Source organism: Astyanax mexicanus, chromosome 7 (genome assembly GCF_023375975.1).
Source record: "Astyanax mexicanus isolate ESR-SI-001 chromosome 7, AstMex3_surface, whole genome shotgun sequence".
Taxonomy (NCBI): Eukaryota; Metazoa; Chordata; class Actinopteri; order Characiformes; family Acestrorhamphidae; genus Astyanax; species Astyanax mexicanus.
Window position 1 is genome coordinate 7,350,580 of NC_064414.1, and position 24,806 is coordinate 7,375,385.

A 24,806-nucleotide genomic window follows, 5' to 3' on the forward strand; every position below is an offset into this window, starting at 1 on the left:
ACATATAACATGTGGAGAAGCGCTGAATTAACAGATGTGTCTTCAGTGTTGATGAGAAGGAGGGAGATTGTGCGAGTTCAGAGGTAATGATGTAATGAATTCCAGAGTTTGGGGGTGCGGCACTGAAAGAACTGGCTCCAACTGTAGATCACTTATTAGAGATAATTAGAGATGAGAAGATCTGCCTCAGATGAGCTAAGTGAACGGATTAATCTGTACAGGACTACAAGATCAGAGAGGTAAAATATGAGTGTTTTTACAGTCAAAAATTTGGGCACATCTTCTCATTCAATGTTTCTTTCTTTGTTTTCCTACATTTTAATAAATATTGAAATAATCACATAATGAATCATGTAGTAACTTAAAAGCATTTTTTTTTTCAGATGGACTGAGATTTTTAAAAGTGATATTTTTCTTTACATAGTTGATATAATATGTATTAGAACATTACTCAAATAGGTATATTCACTGTATATCAACTCTACCTCTTCACTACTTTACAACTGATGCTCTCAAACACTTTAAGAGACAAGAAATCTACCTCAAAAAGATGACTGAGGAAATTCAGCCAAGATGGTTATTATGGGATAGATGTTTTAAGTCAAACCTCTTTAAGATTTGCTGTATTTCATCATCATTAACATTTCATATGAAACATGTGTCAGATCACTGGTGTGTTGGGATAGTGAACAAAACAGCTGTATTTTTGCTGTAGTCATGGTAACACCTGGTTCCAAAATGTTCAGGATAGCACTTAATCCTTTCTGGGAGATCGGCCCGAAGTATTTGTTTCTTATTTGCCTTTTCGTATATTTATTTGAAACTGTTCAGATTTTTTTTTATCTGATAAAAACTATTCTTACTAGAGGTGTGTAATATAGCCCTAAAATAATTTCACAATATTGCAGGCTATTTTTCTGATACTCTTGGCGATATTCTTGACAAAGCACTTTTGTATTCATTTCAAACATACACTTCTGCAACAAAACTAATATTACATTTGTTGAATTTTTTGTATAAACATAACAGTTCAAATTAAAGTAAAAATATTTTAAGTAAAAAAAAAATAAAAAACAACAGACACCAATAGTACCTATAACCTACCAATGATTATTTTGTGTAGAAGAAAAATAATATAACTTAATATTAATACATATTCATATGTCACATGAATTAATGAAGTGGAAAAATACGGTAATCTACCACAATATTAAAATGCTGAATGTTTAACGTATTCATGCGTATATTGCACACATTAACAGTTATACAAAAATACCCTAATACATAACAAATATTACACAGGAAAACAGATACAATTATATACTGCTTTCAAGGCAGAATATCTTGAAAACCTATTTTTTTTTTTATTTCTAAACTGATTATTTTATTGTGTACAATATGATATAGCACATCTCTAATTCAAACATAGGACAAAGCGCTGTGTGTGTGTGTGTGTGTGGGTGTGTGTGTTCTCACCTGCTGCGGCTGGGTGTGTGTGGTTTGGTCTCTGCCCAGGCTGCGTGTGTGTGTGGTTCTCCGTACATCAGCTGTGGTGGGCAGTGCAGGGTGATGGCGTGTGTGGTGTGTGAGGGCCAGAACAGCGAGGGGCTGAGGGGGGGTCCTAGCCCGGGGCTTTCTGAGACGGGGTGTCCGAGGTTCAGCGGTCCGGGTCCAAACTCAGTGTCGGCAAACGGAGACGGGATGCAAACAGCCCCTCGCTCCACAGCCAGGGAGGAGGAGTACAGGGCAGGAAAGTGTGTGTGGGGGTCGTCCCGCTCCGGTGCCCTGGCTACCTGAAGGACGGGGGGTGAGGGGACGGCAGCAGGGCCAGGAGAGGAGTTCATGGTGGGGAACAGAAATCAGGCAAAATCCCCAAAGGCACCAACCATCACAGGCCTGCTGATGTCCAGGAGAAATCTATCTGAACAAAGAAGAAGAAGAAAACAATTATACTTTTTTTTCCTAAACTAAAAGCAGAAGCATTTCTGAATGGAGAAGAATATGGATTAAATATTATATTTAATGGTACCAGTGTGCTGAAACAACCCTTCCCTGCTAAGCCTAATATTCATTCATTCTACTTACGTCACACATACAGCCTCTAGAAGAGGATCCGGCTCAGTTTTAATGAATGCGAGCAGCTGGTGGAGCAATGGAGACTTCAGAAGTGGAAGCTCAGAGCTCACTAGCTCATTCACTCATAGTAGAACAAAGGAGTGAAGTTTCTGACTGAGCGTGCTCTCTCTCTCTCTGATTGAACATAACCTGGAATCGGATTTATCCCCTCTGAAAGGAGACCGCATCACACCCGCCCAGTTTAAAATGATTCTTCCGCAAGCAGCAACAATTTATATTCTTTATTCCTGTGTTCCCCTATAGGTGAAGTAGGTGCAGTAAATACAAATCACACTTTGAGTGCCCCCTCATGACAAGCTGAGAGAGACACCACAAAAGCATCATCTGAAGCGAGAGAAGCATGTGGACTGAGGCCGTAGAAAGATATTACAGGACTGGAAATGCATGAATTCCACTTGTTACTGAAAAGATCTATACAATATCATGCATCTTTACAGAATTTGCAATATGTTCCCCTATCCTACCTATTTGTTCGTACTTGTCAGTTGAATTATTGTGACTTATTTTTAAGCAGTGACTTGATTTCAACAGTCTTTTTGATAAATTATTAAGTTTTCAGTGCCTTGCTTTAAATGTCAGGACCCTCAGAATTCTCCTAATGATGTGTGGAGCTACTGTGAGCTTGTTAATGGTGTAAAAATGGGCAATGCTTTGCATGGGCAACTCTATGCCCCTAGCCTGTTGGGAGCATCGACTAAAAGAGCTGTATTTCAGAATGCTGAGGGTAAATGAAGGTGGGCTATTTGACAAAAGTTCGTACTTGTAATTACGTTTCACTACACCCCAAGTCGTTTTCACACCAGACTTCTCATTTAACCTTCACTTCTGCCTGGTGATGTTAACAGGTGATTATAATCACAATTTGGTATAAGAACAGAAACAACAAAAATCTCATGCTTTGAGGAGCAAAGATGTGCACAGGATCTCCAGTTTCTGACAAATGAATGAAAACATTTAAGAAATGTAAAAAAAAAATCTTTCTCAAAGAAAGACTGAAAGAAATGTGTATATTTCTTCCTCTATGGTGCATGATATGGTCCATTAAACCATTCATTGTGTAAAGGGCAAAAGCACAAGCATAAGCTGAACAAATGTGACCTCTGATCTCTCAGATGGCACTAAATCAAAACCATCATTTAAAACCACTTCGGTAAGGGATTATTTTGGCAAATTTATGACACTACAATACAGAGTTACGTTCACAAACAGTACCTTAAACTTTACCTAAACTGTGCAAAACAGAAGCCTTATGTTAACCATGCCCAAAAGCAGCACTGACTTCTCTGAGCTTGAAAGCATCTGGGTTTGACCATCACATTATTTCAGATATTTTTTTAAAGAAATGGACACCATGTGCTCCACACCAAAGACCAAAAAGAACATCCAGATTGTTATCAGCGACAAGTCTAAAGGCCAAGGTCTGTCATGGGATAGGGTTGTGTCAATACACAAGACACAATGCCAATCCACGAGCTGCACACTGTACAGAGACACAGCTTTGAAAGAAGAGGGTGTGGGCACTGGACTGGCATACTAAACAATTGAAAGTAAAAGGTTTAATTCAAAGTCATTTTGTCAGTTGATATGAGGTCCATTTATACAGAATCATTTTTGCTTAGAGAACATTATAAGACCACACTATAAATAAAGAATCTTCATTTGTATTAAAACTACATAATATCTGTATCTGATTTGTGAGCCCGCCACGGAACCTTTACGCCTCCACACCCACAAATTAAAAGTTCTTCACACTTTAAAAAATTATCATGCTTATTTCCTGATTGGGGTCAAGATGACCATTTAATCGTTTAAATCTGTATAATGAATCTCTCAAACCAGAGACTAAACGCACTCACACTTCAGCCTTCAGCACTAAACTACAGAACTACAGCTATTATCTTGTCAACAGATTTAGAAAAAAGAAAAAAAAAACTAAAAAACTAAAAAAGTTTTTCGTGTCCAAGCTCGCCTGAGTTTCTTCAGCGAACATGAGACTGGGTCGACTTATCCTCCACGCGCTTTCTGTACGAGGTTACTCTGCTCTGTCCCACCAAACTAGACAGCATAACTGGTCCAACACACATTTATTTCTCCACGCTGACAGGTCCAACTACACACAGGCTGTTTGTAATAAGTATCCCGTTTCAAGTCCAGCCCCACTGAACAGATTCAGCTGGTAGAGCTGTAGAGAGTGATCTGCTGAGGATTAAAGTGATAGTTATAAAAACTATTAAATCAATGTACAAACGAAAAACGTATTGCTCCAACATGTAAAATTGTTTGAACAGAAATTTAACGTTTTACCATCATAGTCTACAAATCTGCCTTATTCATTCTAGCTTGGGGGTAGGCGGGGACAATTCCATCAGCCATGGGGTGGAAGGCAGGGTACATCCTGGACAGGTCACCAATCCATCAGAAGGCATGTTTTAACTCTCTATTATTAATTATTCTTACGCTATATTGCCAAATGTATTCACTCACCCAACCAGAACATTGAACTGCAATTAATTCCATGGCCATAGGTAGTGTTGGATTAAGGTGATCAGCTTAGGCTTCCCCTAGGCTACACTAAATATGTGTTCTTCATTGTATTAATCAAAATATTATTCTGTTATTAATCATTACTAAATTCCTGATTTCTTTAGGCATATCGCAGCGTAGTTTTGATTATTTTTAAATTAGAATATTATAACTGAGGGTTTTAATACTGGAAAAAAAATGCTAGTGTAGCTGCATATTCCCCACCTTCAACAACCTGGAAACGAGCCACTGGCTGTATGTGTGTGTGCGCGCATGCGAGAGAGAGACAGCTAGCATCTGAGGGTCTTAACCACCCATAGATCCATTGGTAGCTTGTTGGATTTAGCATTATTGTAAACCAGGCACGTGATAAACAACGTGAAAGCACGAGTGGCTACACACACACTCACACAGACAATCTGAATGTAGTGTGAAGCTAGGCGGTACTGTGTACATTTAATTTTTGCTATGCCTTTAAGGCTAATAATTTGGAATAAAACCAGCAGTGTAAATCTATTCACTCCTGAAATTAACGGTACATAAACCAAATCGCTCCCTTGAAAAGAAAATGGCACCAAAACCGAAAAAGTCTATCTGTAGCAAAGGTCCGGCAGTGCACTTTGCGTAACAGTGTCAATAGAGACAGACTGATGGCCCACAGCAGAGCCAGAGTCAACACACTGCAGGCCTGCACACAAAGAACAGACTGAACTCCGACCAGAAAACAGCCCAAACTCACCAAATCTCACTTCACTGATTTAAACACTGCCGTCTCAACGTGCTGGAAAGATTGGAAGGGTTTTAAATGACAGTCTTGGGAAAAACAAAGTACATATTAAACGGTATGGGCTATTTTACTTTGCTGTTACTTTACTGTTTTACATCAAGTCAAGCTGTAGACTATATTTACCCTTTAATAGAAATGTATCATTTGTAGTCCAAGACTAGGCTTAATTCTTGTTTGAGAAACTGTACATTTCTGACCACAATATTTAGACCACAATAATTTATTGTGGTGACGGACAGTTCTGGTGGAAACAGGAGAGTTGAGGTGTACATTGACTTCTGCCGTGATTTGTTCAGCCGTGGTTTTATGTTTTTTTGGATACAATCCGGGTTAGCACCCGAACATCCCTTTCAGACAGCTTCCTCTTACAGCGTCCACAGTTAATCCTGTTGGATGTGGTTGGTCCTTCTTGGTGGTATGCAGACATTACCCCAGATACCGTGGCTCTTGATGCATCACAAAGACTTGCTGTCTGGGTCACAGATGCGTCAGCAAGATGTGCACCAACAATTTTGAACCTCTTTTGAACTCATAATGTTGTGTGCATTACAATATTTTGAGCAGAACTGTGCTCTTGCCCTGCTAATTGAACCTTCACACTCTGCTCTTACTGGTGCAATAATGCGCAATTAACAAAGATTGGCCACCAGGCTGCTCCAATTTAACCATGAAACCTCCCACATTAAAATGCCAGGTGTTTCAGTTTCATTGTTCAACCCCTGTAAGTACGTAAAGGTCTTAAAAAGAGTCAAATACAACTTTTTAATCTTTGCGAATCAGGGTAAAAAAGCATGACAAAATATTAATTTTCACCATAGAGAGTGACCCATGTTTTTTTTTTTCTAGGTACAGCTGAGAAGTTATTAGAACAGATAGATTAATAGATTTCTGTAAGCAAGGCAAACTATATTGCACTTAACTCTCAGAACAGTGGGATTCGAAATCTTCTAGAACAGTATTGCCCACAGTTTTAGAATTTGGGCTATTTTGCTTCCCTAATATGGTTTATTTGATTTTTTTCTTTTATATTTTTGCAGAGTTAGCATATAAACGAAACATGCTGAGCTTGAATCATTGTTTCTGCAATCTGCACCATACTATCATAGGTTTTATTGGAAATCTCTCTCTGTCTCTCAGATCTACTGCATGAAAAAATATCTTCTCAGAAAATAAACAGGAATCTGAACCAGGCCCAATACCCAGTTTATGAGCCCTGCAGGCAGTAAAACTATAAAGTCCATGACACACCAACCTAGCCACGGACCATTGGCCGGCAGCAGGCCGTTACTGAGAGTCAGTGCCTAGCCGTTGGCTGCGGTCTGCACAGTGTGTCCCGTGCCAATGACTGCAGTCACTTATGTCAGAGCTATTTATGACTGATTGTGTGTGTTGAATATGGTGCTGACAGTCGGCAGTGAGAGAGAGTGCAGTACATCTGAAGCGCATGCACAAAGACTACAGCCCCAATTAACCCGGGAGTTTCATCACTTCCTGTGGGAACTGCTTTTGGACTATTTCTGAAATCTAATACTGGCATTCTGGTATTCTGTACATTTTTTTTTAAATGTACAGAAATGTCACGCAGGCCAAACCAGGAACAGACTTTTGAAGATACCAAACACATAATTTCTTTATAAAGCAGCTAGGTTTACACAGACTTCCCAAGTCTCCCGGAAGTGGTGGGAGTCTACCGCATATAAATATCGGCTCCCTGATGCCCGCAAGTCAGATAAAATCTCCCAGAATGTAGAACAAGTAGCCCAAAAGTGAACACAAACACTCATGCAAGTGACACAGACTTTTCTACGCAATTGTGTGAAGAGAAAGAGAACAAGAGGGAGAGAAAGGCGCTTCCCTCGTGTGCATATTCATTAAGTGCAGGCAAAACAGAGAGGGTTCTGATTGGCCTGTTCTCTGCAAAGAGTCTGTGAGTCAGTTTTTGGGCAGGGGATGGGGTGATCCAAGACCAAATTAATTTTTGCAACTTTGCAACTGTTTACAGAGTAAGGGACAGGCAGGGTCAGTAATTAGTAATAAGACAGCAAAAGTAAACAACATAACAGATCGTGATAGGCAAAGGAGGTCATACACAGGTAATCCAGCAGAATAAAGGGCAAGGCAAAAGAGAAGACAAAAATACAAAACAGGTCGGTAACAAATGCAAAAACAAAGGAAATGCATTGTAGAAGAGCTAGCTAACTAGATTCAATACTCAGCAATGTACAGGAAAAACTGATGTGTATATATACTACACAGACCAGATGAGAACAATCAGAAGCTGGGGGAGCAGGAACGCTGTGGCGTCACGTGATTAGCCAGGAAGTCAGGAAGTCAGATGTGAGTGCATGCTCAGAACTAAAGTCTTTGTTGTGTTGTGAGTCCAGAGCAAGCAGTGTGTGAAACAGTGGAACAGAAGAAAAAACGCAGAACAAAAAAATTTTTTTCAGGATTGAATATATTAAATAGGTAAATGTCAGTTTTACTTTTTAAAAAGTTACAAATCTACAAATATCTACGTGGTGAACACTTTGCATTTGTAAAATATTCTAGCAGTCATACTAACACAGCACAATAAATGTGCCCCAGTGCTATTTTAATCATGAATTTCATTCAGCAGTGCTATTCTAATCATACATTTACCTCGGCAATCCACATGTGAGTGAAATTTACACAGAGAAAAGCTTTTGGTAAGCAAACGTCCTAATGCTAAGTTAGATCAGCTAACATTAATATGCTAGTGCTGTACAGCTTGCATCTTTCAGCTGGAAAACAGCCAGTTAGGGTAAAGGGTAATTAACTGATAAAGTGTGATAAGTGATGTTAAATGCTTTATTTTGTTTAATTTATGAGAGCAAATAAAAAAAAAAACTTAAACCTTCTGTTTGTCAGCTTAGTTTTACACAGTGTTGCCAGAGGTCAGAGAAAAAAAAAGAGGGAAGAGACACTGCAATACAATTTATCATTGTTCAGAATAAATTAAAAAGTACCTGATGGAAACACTCCTACTTTTTACTATTTACTATGCTTTTTTAATACTTTTACTTTTTTATGGTTCGTTTAATTACATTTTTACACCTAGAATTAACTGTTACAATTTCTGAACACTTCCTTTTCATATACTGATGTATATATTCGTTAAGCTCAATGTACTTCCACTTTTGCAGTACATGGGAGCAACTCATCCAAAAGAGGGGACAAATCACCAGTTTGACAGACGTGGGCATTAGCAGTGTTTTGTGCCAGCTGTGCAGAAAACGGATCAGCACTGAAGGTGCAAATAATACCAGTCTACAAGCACCTCATCATCCAGCCCTGCGTTTTCCGTACCACAGGCCAGAGAAGTCCCAAATGTTCAGATAATTTGTATAATAGTTTCTCAAAGGTTTCTAAAGCTGATTTCCAGAGTGCCTCTGCAATGAAGATGGAAACACTTAGTTGTGCTTATTATACGTAATATCTGTACTTTTAAGCAGTGAGCACGTAAAATAAACTGCTACAAGTGGCTTTTAAATCAAGTTAGCTAAAAATGAAACAAGACCCAATAGACAGACTTGTTGAGAAGAAGACTGCCATCTAAAAGTGTAGCAACTCATTAGTTAAAGCTCTGTTTGGACAGGATTAGTTTTACATGTTAAGGTTTTCTAATCAACATTAGTCCCATCCAGTTGTGGCATGTCAAACTCCTAATTCAATACAACTTCTGACATCTTTATCTTCTGTAAAATTAGCTATTACCTCAAATAAAATTACCTCAAAAATACCACAAAAATATACCAAAAAAACATGTGGCTAAATATTCCATCTTATCATGTGGCTAAATAATTCCATGGATTATTCCATCTCCTAATTGTAAGTAAGGCATAATGTCAATTACTAATGATTTATTCTATTAAAAATAAAACAGCATTTTCTGCAGTCTTGTCAAGAAACTGACCAATGCTTGGGGTCGAGGAGCAGTGGTGGCTAAGAGGCAGGGGTGGCTCAGCAGTTAGAGCACAGAGTAAGCCATCGTTAACAAGCACGGGCCAGCCCCTGACCCTCACTGCTCCACGACGCTGATGCCATGGATGCCCACCGTTCCGGGCATGTGTTCTCATTTACTTACTGTGTGTGTCTCTGTTCTTAATGGTACAAATTTGTGTGTTCATGCAAATTAGTCAAATGCAAGTGCCTATAGCACAATGGTGGTATACGTGGTCTTCTGTTCTTGTCCTTAAGCATTGTTGCCTGGTGTCCATGTCAGCGTGTGACCTCTATTAAAAACAATGGCTCTGATTTTAGAGGGGCTGTGCGGTGTCGCCAGTGTGTGACAGACTTTAGAGGGTGAAGGTTAAAGAGATGAGAGGAGGCAGAATAGCGCCAGGAGAGCGAAGAGAAACCCAATCGCACTAATGTAAGGTCAGGCTGACTGTACACAAGCGTTCACTTACCTTTGTGAGTTGGGGTCAACCGAGAGCGGGCAGACTTTGACGTTTCAAAGACTGTTTTTTCACCCCAAATTTATTTCCAATCGTGTAGAGCAGTGTAAAGCTATTTCCTCTCCTTTCCAAGACTTTCTAAAAAGGCAGCTGGAGTATTTTTGAGGTTTTTGTACCTTAATCGCAGCTGGCAGCTCCAGAAATTAAGTAGGTAGGGAATGGAAACAATGATTGTAATTATTTGCAGCATGAGCCTGATTGCTGCAGCCGTGCCTTCCACTTTACTGACTGCAGTCAGTAAAGTGGAAGGCACGGCTGCAGCAATCAGGCTCATGCTGCAAATAATTACAATCATTGTTTCCATTCCCTACCTACTTAATTTCTGGAGCTGCCAGCTGCGATTAAGGTACAAAAACCTCAAAAATACTCCAGCTGCCTTTTTAGAAAGTCTTGGAAAGGAGAGGAAATAGGTGGCCTCTACAGCCAAGTATAGCATGAAGCAAGAAGGGGAGAGACAGTGGTGCGGAAAACACACGCTGAGAAATCACAGAGAAAGACAATGGACGTGTTGCTGATGCACCCAGGCCTGAGCTTGGATGGTCCGTGTTCAAACACACCTCAAACAAAGGATGAAGAGTGTGGTAATAAGCTGACAGGTGAAGTACCTAAAACCTAGCAATTCAATCACCTCATCTCATTTGTGAATTCAGCACTGGCAGCAGAAAAACACTGCTAAAAGAACAGGATGCTCTGGAACAGCCGCACAAGAACTGAGGACCATGTTTCCTGGAAACAGTCCCTAGTTACAAAGAAAACTTATGTAGTGCAATGAACTGATTTATTCTGTGCAAACTAGAATGCAAAAAAGGCAGAAAAGTGCTTTCTGTGTTCAGATTGGGGTGGGCAATAATTGTATTATTGGGTACAATATAATATGTCACACACCTAACTGAGATATAAAAAAATACAAGAATTTTATCAGATTTGTAACAGAAGTCAATGATCCAAAATGCTTTTGATTTTATGGAATATGATCTAAAACAAATCAGAAATACACTCCTTTATGCCTGACACAATATTTACGCTATCAACTTCAACTTATTGTGCAATATAAGGACGTTAACTCAATTGTTTTGTAAAAAAGTTGGTCTGTCCAGTTTTTCTTTTTTATATGTTTTACTCATTTAGGACAGTTACAGAATGCTATGCTCCAATTCCACTATTCCAATATCACAAATATTTTTTGGGGACAATTTATCATCAAACAAAAACAGTAATTGTGATAATCATACTCATACCCATTGTTATTCCACAATTAAAAAAATATTGTAATCAATTCTGCAGCTGATAACCCGACTGCAAATTATATCAACATACCAGACACTCTATTCTCAGTAAAACTGCAGGAGACAAACGTTTGAAGAAGCAGCACATCTTAAGAAATATTTAAGCAAAGGCTGAAAAGAACATCTTGTGAAATGAGACTGAACCCACTTTTTCTGCAAGTTCTCCAAAGCCAAAGAAAAGATTAACACATTTGTTCAGTCCTCGCTGTGTTACGCAAATCCGCAGGTAATTTATGTCTTCTCTACAATCAGGTCACCACAATCAGGCCAATATCATTTAGGTGCCATGAGCTGCAGAGGATTTGATATAATTTAGAGTCTACACACCTGCAGCACTTCTGACCTTTTCATCCAAATATATTTCTTCAGAAATAAAACACAGAACATCAAACACTGAAACTAAAAGCATCAACTCCTCATTTCACCAGAGTTCATATTTGCTAAAAGATTAAAATCTGTTCTTACCACAAGCCCACCATAAAATTAATAAAATATATAAATATTTGTTTAATTTACTGTTTCTTACATTTACTTTAACTTTTAATTCATTGCAGAAAAAGTATGAACCCAAGAGATCTGATGCTTAAATAATCCTGCATTTCAGGCCTGCAAAACAGTCCAAAAACCATGTGGTCGGTAAAGCATGTTACACTTGTTTCCTCATGTTTATATTGCTTGTCCTACTTTTTGGCACAAAGGATAGAGAGCAATCAAGTGTTTCAGATGCTTCATGTGTTTGTAATGTGTAGAGCATGTGGTTTTGCATTGTCTTGTTGTGGCCTTGAAAAGATGTCCTCTTTAAGGCCGCAAATTTTACTCTAAACTCTTAATATACATTTCTGCATTAATGCAGCAATACACAAGTGTACAGACACACCCCATACCAACGCCCATGCTGATAACAGTCTGGACGGTCCTTTTCGTCTTTCACAGAAAACTCACCCTTGTAATGCTGGACTTCAGCAGAGGGGCTCCTTATAACCTGACTGGTAGAATTCATACAAAAGATGCACTCTCAATTTTTGGGAAAATTAAAGGATTCTGATTGCGCCTAATAGTCTGAAAAATACGGTAAATGCAAGAAATTGCTATTTTTTACACCATCCCAAATTTTCCTAATTTGTTTGGGTTTCTAAAGTGGATTTAATATCTTTTTTGTTAGGTTTTGGTTTACATTAATATAACCTAAAACATTTGTCAGAATACTGATGTCTAGTAAAATGTGCATGATGATGCTTTAGCAATGCTGAACATTTAAGAAACTGCCAAGAAAATACAAATGAAAATGAGCTTTTTAGCTAACCCTGGCACATTTACATTGATGAAGAAATGAAATGAAATGTTGATCAATGTGCATTGTCTCTGTTAAATAAATAATAATAATAAAAAAATAAAGGATAGGTTCACTGGGCTTTGTGTTATCTGTTCATCACTGTTGACTTTAGAGGCAGTGTCAGTGTCCTCATACTGACCCCTGCTTGTTTTGCTATACACTGAAGACATTTGAGCTTGAGGTCAAACAATAAATATGCAAAGACTGAACACAATCTGGAATGTGATAAATGGCACCTGTTGTGTGTCCCATTCATTTTTCCAAAAGACATAAAATCTCATAATGTCTGCTGATGGTTTGATCTCTGGGCTCTGCCTGTCAATTCTGCATTTGTTATCAAAAGAATGAATTAACATGGCGACCAGAGGATCAGAGCCATCACACAAGCCTTGGATGTAGCCCGTACTATTATGGGATGTCCTAAAAAAGAAAGAAACCACTGAAACCAACCAGAAATTCAACAAGCCGGCCAAGGGAAACAACAGCATCGGGTAACACATGGATTATTGTGAGAGCGGTGAAGAAGCATCTCAAAGCAACAGTCTGTGATATATCTCTAACAGTATGTACAGAACAGAACTCAAAATATCCCAATCCACTGAAGAAGAGTTTGGAGAAGAATACTGAGGCAACAATGCAAGATTCAGACCACTCAGCATCATCAGCCAGAAAGGAATAAAATCACCGCTGATTTTGCATTAAGCGACGCCCCCAAAAGCCCATAAAAGGCAATGCACACTTGTGCTGGAAAAGCCAAAATAACAGAGAAACAGCAAAAAAAAAAGGAATTTAGAAGTTGAAGTAATCTTAAATCCCATTATAAGATTTTTAGTAGTGTAAGCTTTTGAAAGCAAATGAGCGCAATGGTGTAATCAATGGGGATATAATCATAACGGTCTCTCTAATCGCATGAACCTAATTTGTGTATATTTAGACTAATGTGTAATTAAATGTTTAAAAGCAATCCAATCAATCCAGGATCAAAATCCAGGACTTCTTTTCTATAAATTGTTAGTACATTTATATTAAATTATACACCGAAGTAACTGAACTCCCATTAATTGTCATTAAACCAAATTTTAATGACAATAAGTGTAATTTTACAAACTATTTGCGAACAAATTTGTTTGTAGTTACCTTGTTAAATGAGGCCATATAACTGGAAAAATGAGGTGCTAGGAGAGGAAATATTTGAACATATTTTATATGTTATATATCTAAAGTTTACTTAGTAAAGTCCAAATAAAATAAATAAAAATAGATTACCCTTTGTCATTTGTTAATATATACTATTTATTACATAGAGTATATTTTTATTCACTGCATTTTACAAACTATAAGGCACAATCAATGAAAGTCTATTTTTTTTTTGGTCTATTTTCATTTTCACATAAGGCGCACCGATATACACACCTCCGAATGGTGAAACAGCTAGCAGCTGAAGTTAGCGGCTAATGCTAATAATACGAAACTTCCCTGAAACTCCTTTATACTGCTGTACTACAGCAGAGTGGCTTTAATGCTCCTTACAATCTGACTGGTAAAATTCATACATACGGAGTACTGGATTAAAAGGCACTCAGATGATTTTTGGGAGAATTAAAGGATTTTACACATATATGTAATATTGGATTATTTTCCGGTACAAATAAATGACCAAGTACAATATGTGTGTCTAATGTATTTAACTGAGTTCTCTTAACTTACTTTTAGGACTTGTTTAAAAATCTTATAATGTTTTAGGTCATATTAATGCAGAAATATAGAAAATTCTATCGCAAAAAAAAATAATTTTGGAACATCAGTATTTTCCCATATCATGTAGCCCTAACTTGTGATATTAAAACGAGGTTATAGGCTCTTTTTTATGCACCATTGGTCTTTGGACGTCCACTAAGTGTGTGCATGTCCTGGAGCGTCGCCATAGCAAAGGGAGTGGAGCTAAAGGTGAAGGGGCTCAGTGCCAGCTCTGTTAATGAGACGCTATCAGAGACATGGTGTTCCCTCAGAGTGGAGCACACACTCACACACACACACACACACTAATACATACACACACACACAAACTCTCTCAGTCACTGAATGGACGTGCGAAGGCCTACGTAATGAGCCTAGGGAACACATCCGCTTCACAGAATTCAGCAGGTTAAAGAACTGATTCCTGTTATTTCCCCCACCGTCACAACCAGCATTAGATACCAAAACCCACCAACATATCCCATCCACCCATTCTGCTCAGTAACACTCCACTACTGTTACACTCTCAGAGCTACTGCACAACTCTAACACTACTACACAACACCGCTGTAAGTGTCTGTGACCTGTTGTCTACATCCAGAACTACATATCTGTCATCCTGATACACCAAAACTATATATTTATATACCATATATCATAGGACTGACTCAGCATTTTATAACTTTTACTACTGTTCATCATATCCACATTGCAAAAATGTACATGATTGCAAATTAAGGTGTCTATAATGTAGTCTAAATATGTAATATTTCCAATCTCCATCTATATTATTTCAGTAATATAAGTAGGGCTGTAAAGATAAATTGTATTTTTGTTCTTTGTTCTTTTGTGCTTGTATATTGTTCCCATTGATATCAGAATTATATCATACTGATCCAAATAAAAAATATATATATCCAGTGTCAGGATTAGACCCAGGCAGAGAGACGAGGAGGCGGACGTAAACACAGGTAAGGTGAATTTATTAAATAAATATAAATAAACAAATAAACAAAGAACAGCGAAACAAACCAAAATAAACTAGGGAGACTAGAGAACATAAATAAAACAAACAAGAGATAATAAGAATAACTAAACAGGGAGTAAACTAGGGAACTAGAAACAAACAGAGATAAACACTAAACAAGGACCTAGGGCAATGACAAATGAAACACGGAGAGGCTAAGAAAACGCAGAGAGAGACAGAAAAACGCAGAGAGACAGACAACGGGGGACAGTGCAAAGACCGACAGAGGACAAGTAACAGAGGAAGTCTTTTTAACATAACAGGAAACACACTGGGAGTGGAAACACCTGGGGAAGGGGTGGAGCTACAAATGAGACATGAGGTAATGGAAAATCACAGGCAGAACACAGGGGCACGGGTCACGTGGGACAACACAGGTACGAGGACAGACAGGAAACAGGGCCAGGCGTGACATCCAGTTTTCTGGATGCATTATCCAGGCAACAAAAAAAATGTTGGTATCAAGAGTGACAAGTTTACAGTAGAAGGAAAACCTTTCTTAATTTTCAATATAAGGACTGGAATGAAGTTTATTTTAAGTACTATTATCAGTCAATTATAATATATGAGATAAGATGTGAGTTTTAAAGTGATTCTTGAGTATAAGTAAATTTTCAGTTGTGAGTTAATTCATATTTGTGAGTCCGATATTAATTGTGAGTTGATTATCGTTTGCGAATCGCTTTTCAGGTTGAAGTTAATTTTCAGGTATATTTAAATTTTCAATTGCGAGTTGATTATCGGTTACGAGTCGATTCTAAGATGTGCAAGGATTATCAGTTGTGAGTTGATTCTCAGGTGTGTGGTGATTATTGGTTGCAAACTTATTATCGTTTGTGAATCGAACCTCAGGTGTGAGTCGATTATTGTTTGTAAGTCGATTATCGGTTGCGAATCAATTCTCAGGTGTGAGTCGATTATTGGTTGTAAGTCGATTATCGGTTGCGAATCGAATCTCAGGTGTGAGTCGATTATTGTTTGTGAGTTGATTATCGGTTGCGAGTCGATTATCAGGTGTGAGTCGATTATTGTTTGTGAGTCGATTATCGGTTGCGAGTCGATTCTCAGGCGTGAGTCGATTATTGTTTGAAGTCAGTTATCATTTGCGAGTCAAATCTCAGGTGTGAGTCAATTCTCAGTTGCAAGTCGATTATTGGTTGCGAGTCGATTCTCAGGTGTAGGTTGATTAGTTGATTATACAAGTAAATTATCGGTTGTGAGTCAATTCTCAGATGCTAGTCTTTTATTGCTTGCGCGTCGATTCTCAGTTGTGAATCAATTTGCTTTGGACTGTCATGCTTCATTTTTCAGTGGTACTAATGATATTTTTTCAGTTCCGACCACACCTTCAGGGTATGATAAAGTGGGAAGAGAAGGAAAAACTTTTCTGCTTCTGAGAGGTGGAGAGATATGGCTGAGTTTAAGTGAAGAGACAGGCTGGTGGTGATGGGTGTTAAAACACTGATGTCTTTTCTTCTTTAAATGAAACTAAATGAAGCTTTACAGTGTTGTTAGTGTTGTTCAGACAGACCTTTCCTCTGGTTTAGTCCTGACCTGCAGCTCTCGTCATTACCCCTCTGCCTGCAGCAGCTTTGCATTTATTAAAAGCGAAGTGATTAAAAGCTTTATAAACACACTGTCACCTCACCACGCTGAGAGGCAACGATCCAGACACAGGGAACAAAAGGTCAAGGACAGAACGGAAGCTCATACAGAAACATGCATATCTATTTGGTCATTTTTCCACACATTTGCTGAAAGAGGAGTTGATAGAAATACACAAAATTACACGAAAATGTTCTGTTCTGTATTCAAAGAAGAATTGATAAAACAGAGCTGGGACATAATTTTGGAGTAAATCCTGTGGTTTAAAAAAGTTTTGAACCGTACAAAAAATAAATGTAGGAAAATGAATGGAGAATTTGTAAGAACTCTTCACTTCACTATGATTAATGTTAGGTTTAAAATAAGGATTTAAATTAGATTAAGGTTAAATTAAGGTTAGGTATAGGTGTAGATTTTAAGTATTTTTGTAGAATTTAAAGACACAGATACTATGCCAGGGGCAGGTGCATCACCAGTACTATCCCTGATTGAAAATGTGTGGGATGCTACTGGATTAGGGCTGTACGATATTGGAAAAATTGTACATTGCGAAAGTTATTTTTTCGACGATATTTATTGTGATATTAAACAATGTAGGGCCCATGACATCACCAGCCCTGCCCCCACCCGCGTGTTGTCTCGTGTCCAGACCGATCAAGAGCTGAGTCAGCGCCGAGCACTCAAAACCAGAGGAAAACAGCAAAACAACAGTAATATATAAATTGTATATTTAAAAGGTAAATAAGAGTGATTTTTGGGGATTAAAAGCGTGAATTCAGTTGTAACTGGAAATATCTGCGCTGCAATACTGTGCTGGACTGAGGTGCACAGATTTCAACAAACGCGTTTACAACAAGCACGTGCCCAGCCATGTGAATGGAGACCATGTGGTTATCTCTTGTGCTATCAGCACTCCATCACTACCGCACAATCTGCAGGAACTGTGGGCATGGTCAAGCTGCATAGGATGGATTATTGCAGTAACCTTTATCCAACCCTTCATTCTGGGTGCAACTGTTCTTGTAGATGAGTGTAGTTTTACTTGCATCTGTTCTAAAATAATCTGGAGTTTTTACAGTAAAAACATGAGACGTAATCAAGTGTATTAGAGAATAATAAACATTTCTACACGGTTTGAGGATAGTGCAGTGTGTGATTAGGTTTGCAGTTAGCATCATGCTAATTGGTGGGGTGTAAGCTTGCTGGTTAACTTCAGAAACCTCCTAAATGATCTATAACTAATTTATTGAAGACAAATTCACAAAGAAACAATTTGTATTGGCTATTTCAGAAACACACTCGAGAAGAACATACGTAATTTTCCCACGATCACACCTTATTCTGTTCTCTCTTTGGCACCACTGAGCTCCCCTAATTAAGACCAGTTTAGCACTTCTGAAAGAGCTTGTCCTCCCCGCTGAGTGACTGAACAATTGAGTGGGTGAGTGAGTGAGTGAGTGAGTGAAGCGGAGAGAGAAGAAAAGCTGAGCTTTTAGAGAAGAACAGATGAAACGAGACGAGAACTTCAGTGCCAGAAAAGTGAAAAGAAAAAATATATAAAGCGATCAAAGATCAAAGATTTAAAGGCAAGAAGAGAGAGAGAGAAAAGCAAACAAAAACAAAACAAAGATTTTTGCTTTTTATCTTATTTTGATTTTCTTTTATTGTTATTACTATTTTGATTATTATTATTGCTTTTATTTTTGTTAGCTCATTTATTTATTTGAATTTTTATTGTATTATGTACAAGTTAGTTTTAACAAATTTTAACCCATTTTTGTTTTATTAGTCTTACTTTCTTTTGATCTTAATTTTTTGTCAATTAAACCATACTTAATTATAATCATTAATTTTATTTTTTATTATTATTATTTGTTTTTCTAATTTATTCTAATTCTACTTTTATTTTTTTATCTATTTTTATATTTTATTTATTGCATTTTACAATAATTAAATGTAGCTTTTATTTTCTCTGTCATGTCAATCCCTGTTTCTGTAAATGCTCGGCTACACTGAAAATGAGGGCTGCCCTCAATGTACATCCGAGTTAAAATAAAGGTTGATTGATTGATTGATAAGTAGAGAAGGAGGGGCAGATATGAAGAAGGGAATGAATAGAGAAGGATAAACAGGAAAAAAAGGTATGCAGATAGAGATACATAGAGTGAAAGAGAGCATACAACTCAGAAAGTGCTGTTTAATGAGCTGATTGGTTGAATCAGGTGTGTTGGGAGAGGGAAAGCCATAAATATGCAGGGCAGAGGGAGCCAAGACCTGGACTGAAGCATCCTGGTTTACTATCAGAAAAACAGGTAACATCAAAGCTAACATGCTCCAAGCTTGATGGGGCCTTCTATTAGGATCACGTCTTATTCACTTTAGCCAACTCTGCTAAAGAAATGAAATCCCTGTTTAATCCCATAGCTGCCATCCAGTTAATGTGTACTAGTCTGCGATACACACATATAATAAATAGGGATTCACATGACATCAGCATTATATCAGTATCTGCCGATAATTGCTGTTTTTAATATCATGAGCATAAGCCGCTGTCCAGATATTTCAAACTGATTCTTGCTGATGTTTAGTGTACATCAAAAAAAGGATTAATTTAGTTATTTTTTATTTGTTTCGATAGATCTATTGTTTTATTTAATATATTGAACTGAAAGCTGTGACCAGTCTATGCACGGACCAGTTATGAAAACAAAATATAAAAAAAAAAAAAAAAAATTCTCACGATATCATACGGCTTTTGTTTTATTGTTTGCGTACAGTTAGTTGAAAGCTAAAATGCAAAGCATATAAATGTTACATTTATTTTTAACGTCATTATAGTGTAACAAAGCAATACAACACTCTGAGCCCTATTTTAGCGATCTATAGTGCACCGGTCCATTACACATTGCACAGCTGGATTTAGGGTGTGTTGTGTGTTTGGTATTGTGAGGGTGCAAAAAATACGCCTTGCGCAGCTCGAAGCAAGCAAAATGCATGTACAATTTTTTTTTATAAATTTAATTTTGGGCTTAATGTGAACTAAACCAATCAGTGCTTCACTTGCACCTTAAGAGCCAGGTGCACTTTGACTTAGGGACAGTGATATCTTAACAGTGCAGAGCTTTTGCACATTTCAGCAGAGAAACTACGCATTCATTTATTTTATTCTTTATTCTGTTTATTTTTGATACAAAAGCTTGATTTGTGCTGCAGTGCTTTAATTTGTGTGTGTAATGAGCTAGGGTGTACAACACGCAATGTGTTCCTGCATGGCTACAATAGAACTGAGTGGCTGACTGTTACTATTGTCAGGGTTTAAATCGGTCAGTGGTGCCAAGATGAACACAGCTCAATTCCAGACCACCACGCTCATCAGTGTAGATATCTTTCTAAACTCCGAAGGCGTGAAAAGAAAAGACTGTTAACAGGGTGTAACAAGCATCGTGACACGCCTTGCACAGGGTGTACAATAGACCGCTTTGTCTTCTTGCTAGCTACAGTTGTTACAGTGGGCGCTTGCTAAAGTGTCTTTGCTCTTGTAACGACGGGAAAAGTATGCCTTGCACAGCTGGAAATAGGCAAAGGGAAAATACTAATTCTTTTAATTAGTCATGGGTGTGTTTTGGGCGTAACGTGCAACAAACCAATAAGTGAGTCACTTGCCATTTCAGTTAAGAGCCTGGTGTGCTCTGACTTTGGGTAATAGGTATTTTAATTGTGCAGTATTTGTACGCTTCTCAGCAGTGGATGCTGACCTGCACATGTTATTTTACAGCAATGTTATTTTATTTTGTATTCTCTTCACTGTTGATGTTGGGTCCTTGTGTGAGTAACTATGAGCCTGTATTGCCAAGATAGCAATGAACATCTGACTGTTGACTGTTGTCAGGGTTCAAATCAGTCAGTGGTGCACCTGTGTTTTTCGTTGCCTATTTAAATGATGCGGGCGAACGGCGTGAAAAGAAACTGTTGGTGTTGTGTAAGATAGCAATGAGCATCACACTGCGCCTTGTGCACGATGTAGGATAGGACCCTATATTATCATTATGAAATACCAGTTAACAAAGAGGAAAGAGGTCAACTTGAGGTCTTTGAGAACTCTTAGATAGAGAACTGCTACCCTTGTTCGACTGCAAAAGATCTTCCGGAAGATTTAGCAGACTCTGGAGTGATCAGAAGAAAGAAGAATTTCTTATGCCGGCTTCACGCTATTCACTCCTTTAAGAGCATTCAACGTTTTAGCAACGGCCTGTTTTGGGAACACAGAGTTCTGGATCTGGAAAATGGATTTAAAAGGGTAAATACTGTGTGAAAGACCGGCCTTGGCTACTAGTAGACGCTTTGCTTCTGCCGAATGAATTATAACTGGAAGACGAGAACCAGCAGCGGAGAAGTGAAACGCACGGAATGAATGGAGAGATGAAGCATAAAATGAAGCCATGTCGAGTCATTTCCTCTCCAGCTTGGACCAGGTGCTGAGAAGATCCACCTGTTCAGCCTCAGACTTCTTATCAGCTCTAGACCAACTCGGACATGACCTGTTCTCACTGCATACTGCTCAGTACACCCTCTCTCCCTCTCTTTCTCTTTCTCTTTCTGTCAATTTCTCTTTACACTGCACAATACATTGTTTGAGGATCATAATTTCAATGTGGGCATCTGCAATAGTTACATTGCTAGATGTGCATTATCATGGCAAAATGAACATTTTATTTTTTAACTTTTTTTCTCCTTGAAAAAGCAAAAAATGTACAGAATATACAAAACATGCTGTATCTACCAGAGGCAGGTTAATGATTTTACTCCTATTTTCTATTCACAAGGTGCATTTTTAATATTATGACATGCTGCATCACTGATGTCTTTTAAAATACTGTATACTGTATTGTTCAGTAATGCAATTTACAGTTTATCGCAGGAAAAAAAACTTTTGCAATGTGATTTTTTCCTGATTTTGTGCAGCCATACTCTGCACTCACTCCTCTTCTCTGTCTCAGTGGTGAAGCCTCAGAGTCATGAGGACCATTAGAGCAGAGTCGGGCTGCTGGTTCTGACTGACTGACCTTTATCATCTGCCAGGGAAGAACTGGGAGGGCATTTATCTGCTCAATTGTATTTTCTCTATGCTTTTCCACCTATCCTCAAGTTTACTATGAGCAAAGGACAATTAACAATACATATTTTTAAAGTAATAAAATACTAAGAAGAACCAAGAGCACACAATGATCAGAAAAAGAAAAAAGTGGGGGGACTACTATTATGATACTATTATCACTCACTGATAATTTTAATAACAAAAACAAGGGCATGATAATAAAAATACGAATAATAATGCTTTTATAGAATATAAATTAAACAACTTTCTTTTTGAAAAATAGCCTTTAAAACTATTTAAACATACATATGCATGAAAAGTGTATTTTTATAGCATTTTTTAAGAAACTTGTAAAATTAGAACACACAAGAGATATTATAAAATAAGAGGCCTTATTATTTATAATAATTTCACATCATAATTAAAACAATAACTATAACTATTAGTATTAGTATTACTACTACTACTGTATATACAGCTCTGGGGAAAAAAATTAAGAGACCACTTTATTTTCTGAATCAGTTTCTCTGATTTTGTTACAAATACATTTAGGTTTGAGTAAAATGTAAAAACTTTGTTGTATTATTCTATAAGCTACAGACAACATTTCTGCCAAATTCCAAATAAAAATATTGTCATTTAGAGCATTTATTTGCAGAAAATGAGAAATGGCTGAAATAACAAAAAAGAAGCAGAGCTTTCAGACCTCAAATAATGCAAAGAAAACAAGTTCATATTTATAAAGTTTTAAGAGTTCAAAAATCAATATTTGGTGGAATAACCCTGGTTTTTAATCACAGTTTTCATGCATCTTGGCGTGTTTTCCTCCACCAGTCTTACACACTGCTTTTGGATAACTTTATGCCTTTACTCCTGGTGCAGAAATTCAAGCAGTTCAGCTTGGTGGTTTGATGGCTTGTAATTACCCATCTTCCTCTTGATTATATTCCAGAGGTTTTCAATTTGGTGAAATCAAATAAACTCATCATTTTAAGTGGTCAAAATTTTTCCAGAGCTGTACACTAGCCAATAACATTATTATTACTACTATGACTAATGATAACTGATGTAATAACAATAGTTCCTAAAACAGCAGAAGGGAACTGGGTATAATAATAAGTTAATAATGTAGTCGAATAGTACAAATATAAGTTTGGTCCCCACTTTTTCAAACTCCATGTGTACCTGGATGCTGTATAAGTTACTGTTTATATACTGAATTTAACACACTTATTCATACAATGGAGCATATAAAAAGGATATAACACATTTTGAATCAGTTTAATTCAGTAAATAAACAGAAACTGTCTGTAAAATACAGCTAAAAGTCATATTTACAGTGAGATAAGTTTCCTGTAGAGGGTTTGTTTACTTATTTACACTTCAGCTGAGCACAGCATGTCCTCTGAACACTCTAAACACATACACTAGTACTTTATTAGTGTGTTAAAAGTGTTGTACGGTTATAATATTATTTTAAAACGAGTGAATAAAAGAGTCGTAGTCGTTTGTGAATGAAGAGTTCAACTCCAGCAGAGCAGCAAACATTTCTTCACCTGACCTTAAAGAACCACACACACACACACACCAAACATATATACACACACACCAAACATATATACACACACACACACACACACACAGGCTTTACCAACTTCACACACACTCGTCAGCGGCTGAAACACGGCTGGGACAGAGGAGGAACACACACTCACCGCGGAGAGAAACAGCTGCGGGCGGGTCAGCAGAGCTGCGTGCGTGTGAGCGTGTCCGCGCGCGCCTGCGTGTAAAAAAGCGCAACAGAGCCCAGCAGGGGGCGGGGTCACGTGATCGTGGGCGGAACGATTCACTTCACTGAATCGATTCTTCTTCTTCTTCTTCTTTTTTTTTTTTTGCACCGCTCAGATGAGTCGATTCTCCGCCCGCAGAAAACCTAGCAGAAAAGGACAGTTTTACTGAGTTTTAGCTCATTTATTATTTATTTATGTGTTTGTTTGTTTGTTTATTTGTTTTTGTTTGTTGATTTCAGTTTAGGACCGGAAAATATGGGGGAGGAAAAATGACAAAAGTATAAAGAAATAAATTCCCATATAAATGAATAAATACATAAATATTAAAATAAATTAATAAAGAAAGAAATACACGCATAAATAATTATATAGATAAATAAATATTTTTTAAAATAAATACAATTTACTTATTCATTTATTTAATTATTTATTTATTGATGTATTTCTACATTTAATTATTTATATATTTTTGCATTTATTTATTTTTTTATTTCAACATTTTGAGATTTATTTATTTATTTCCTCATTTCTTCATGTATTTACTTATTTATTTCTACATTTCTTTATGTATTTATTTCTGTATTTCAGCATTTGTTTGTTAATTAGGTAGGCGGTTCTACCTTTGCTCTACAGCAAGATTGGTCCACTGGTGAATCAGACAGAAGCAATCCGTGGGGCATGTCAGTCTGTGTGGTATCCTGAGGATGCTTGAAAATATGTTTGAAAAATGTAAAAGGCATTATCTAATTATCTTAAATAGTCATTAAGACTAATAACCTTTTCCAGACAGAGGGATAATCAATAACTTTGCTTTCTCATCTGTTTTTTAATTTCTTTACATTCTTTAGCTGCTTTATGTTGTCAGACAGCTTTTATTTAATTAATTTTCAATTATTTAATTATTCTGCAGGTCTGGTAGTAATCAGACCTGATTGTGGTTAGTAGTGAAATTAAACTCAGCTTGTTTCAAGTTGGCCGGGTTGGTTTGGGTTGCTTTTGTTCCTTAAGA

General features: G+C 37.4%; 1 protein-coding gene across 3 annotated transcripts in view; it reads right to left on the reverse strand.

Annotated features, from left to right (window-relative positions):
- Positions 1-23,806, reverse strand: part of esr2b (estrogen receptor 2b) — a 443,098-nt gene extending 419,292 nt beyond the window's left edge. For 2 of the 3 annotated variants that reach the window (XR_007439927.1, XM_049481055.1), the window contains exons 1-2: positions 23,723-23,806; positions 1,477-1,921 (exon numbers count right to left, since the gene is read on the reverse strand). Coding sequence is in view for 2 of the 3 variants with exons in the window: in XM_049481055.1 (XP_049337012.1) it covers positions 1,477-1,844 (368 nt within the window). In the remaining variant the exon portion in view is untranslated. The remainder of the gene's footprint in view (positions 1-1,476; positions 1,922-23,722) is intronic. The other variant, XM_049481056.1, reaches the window with a different exon arrangement.
- Positions 23,807-24,806: the final 1,000 nt, after the last annotated feature.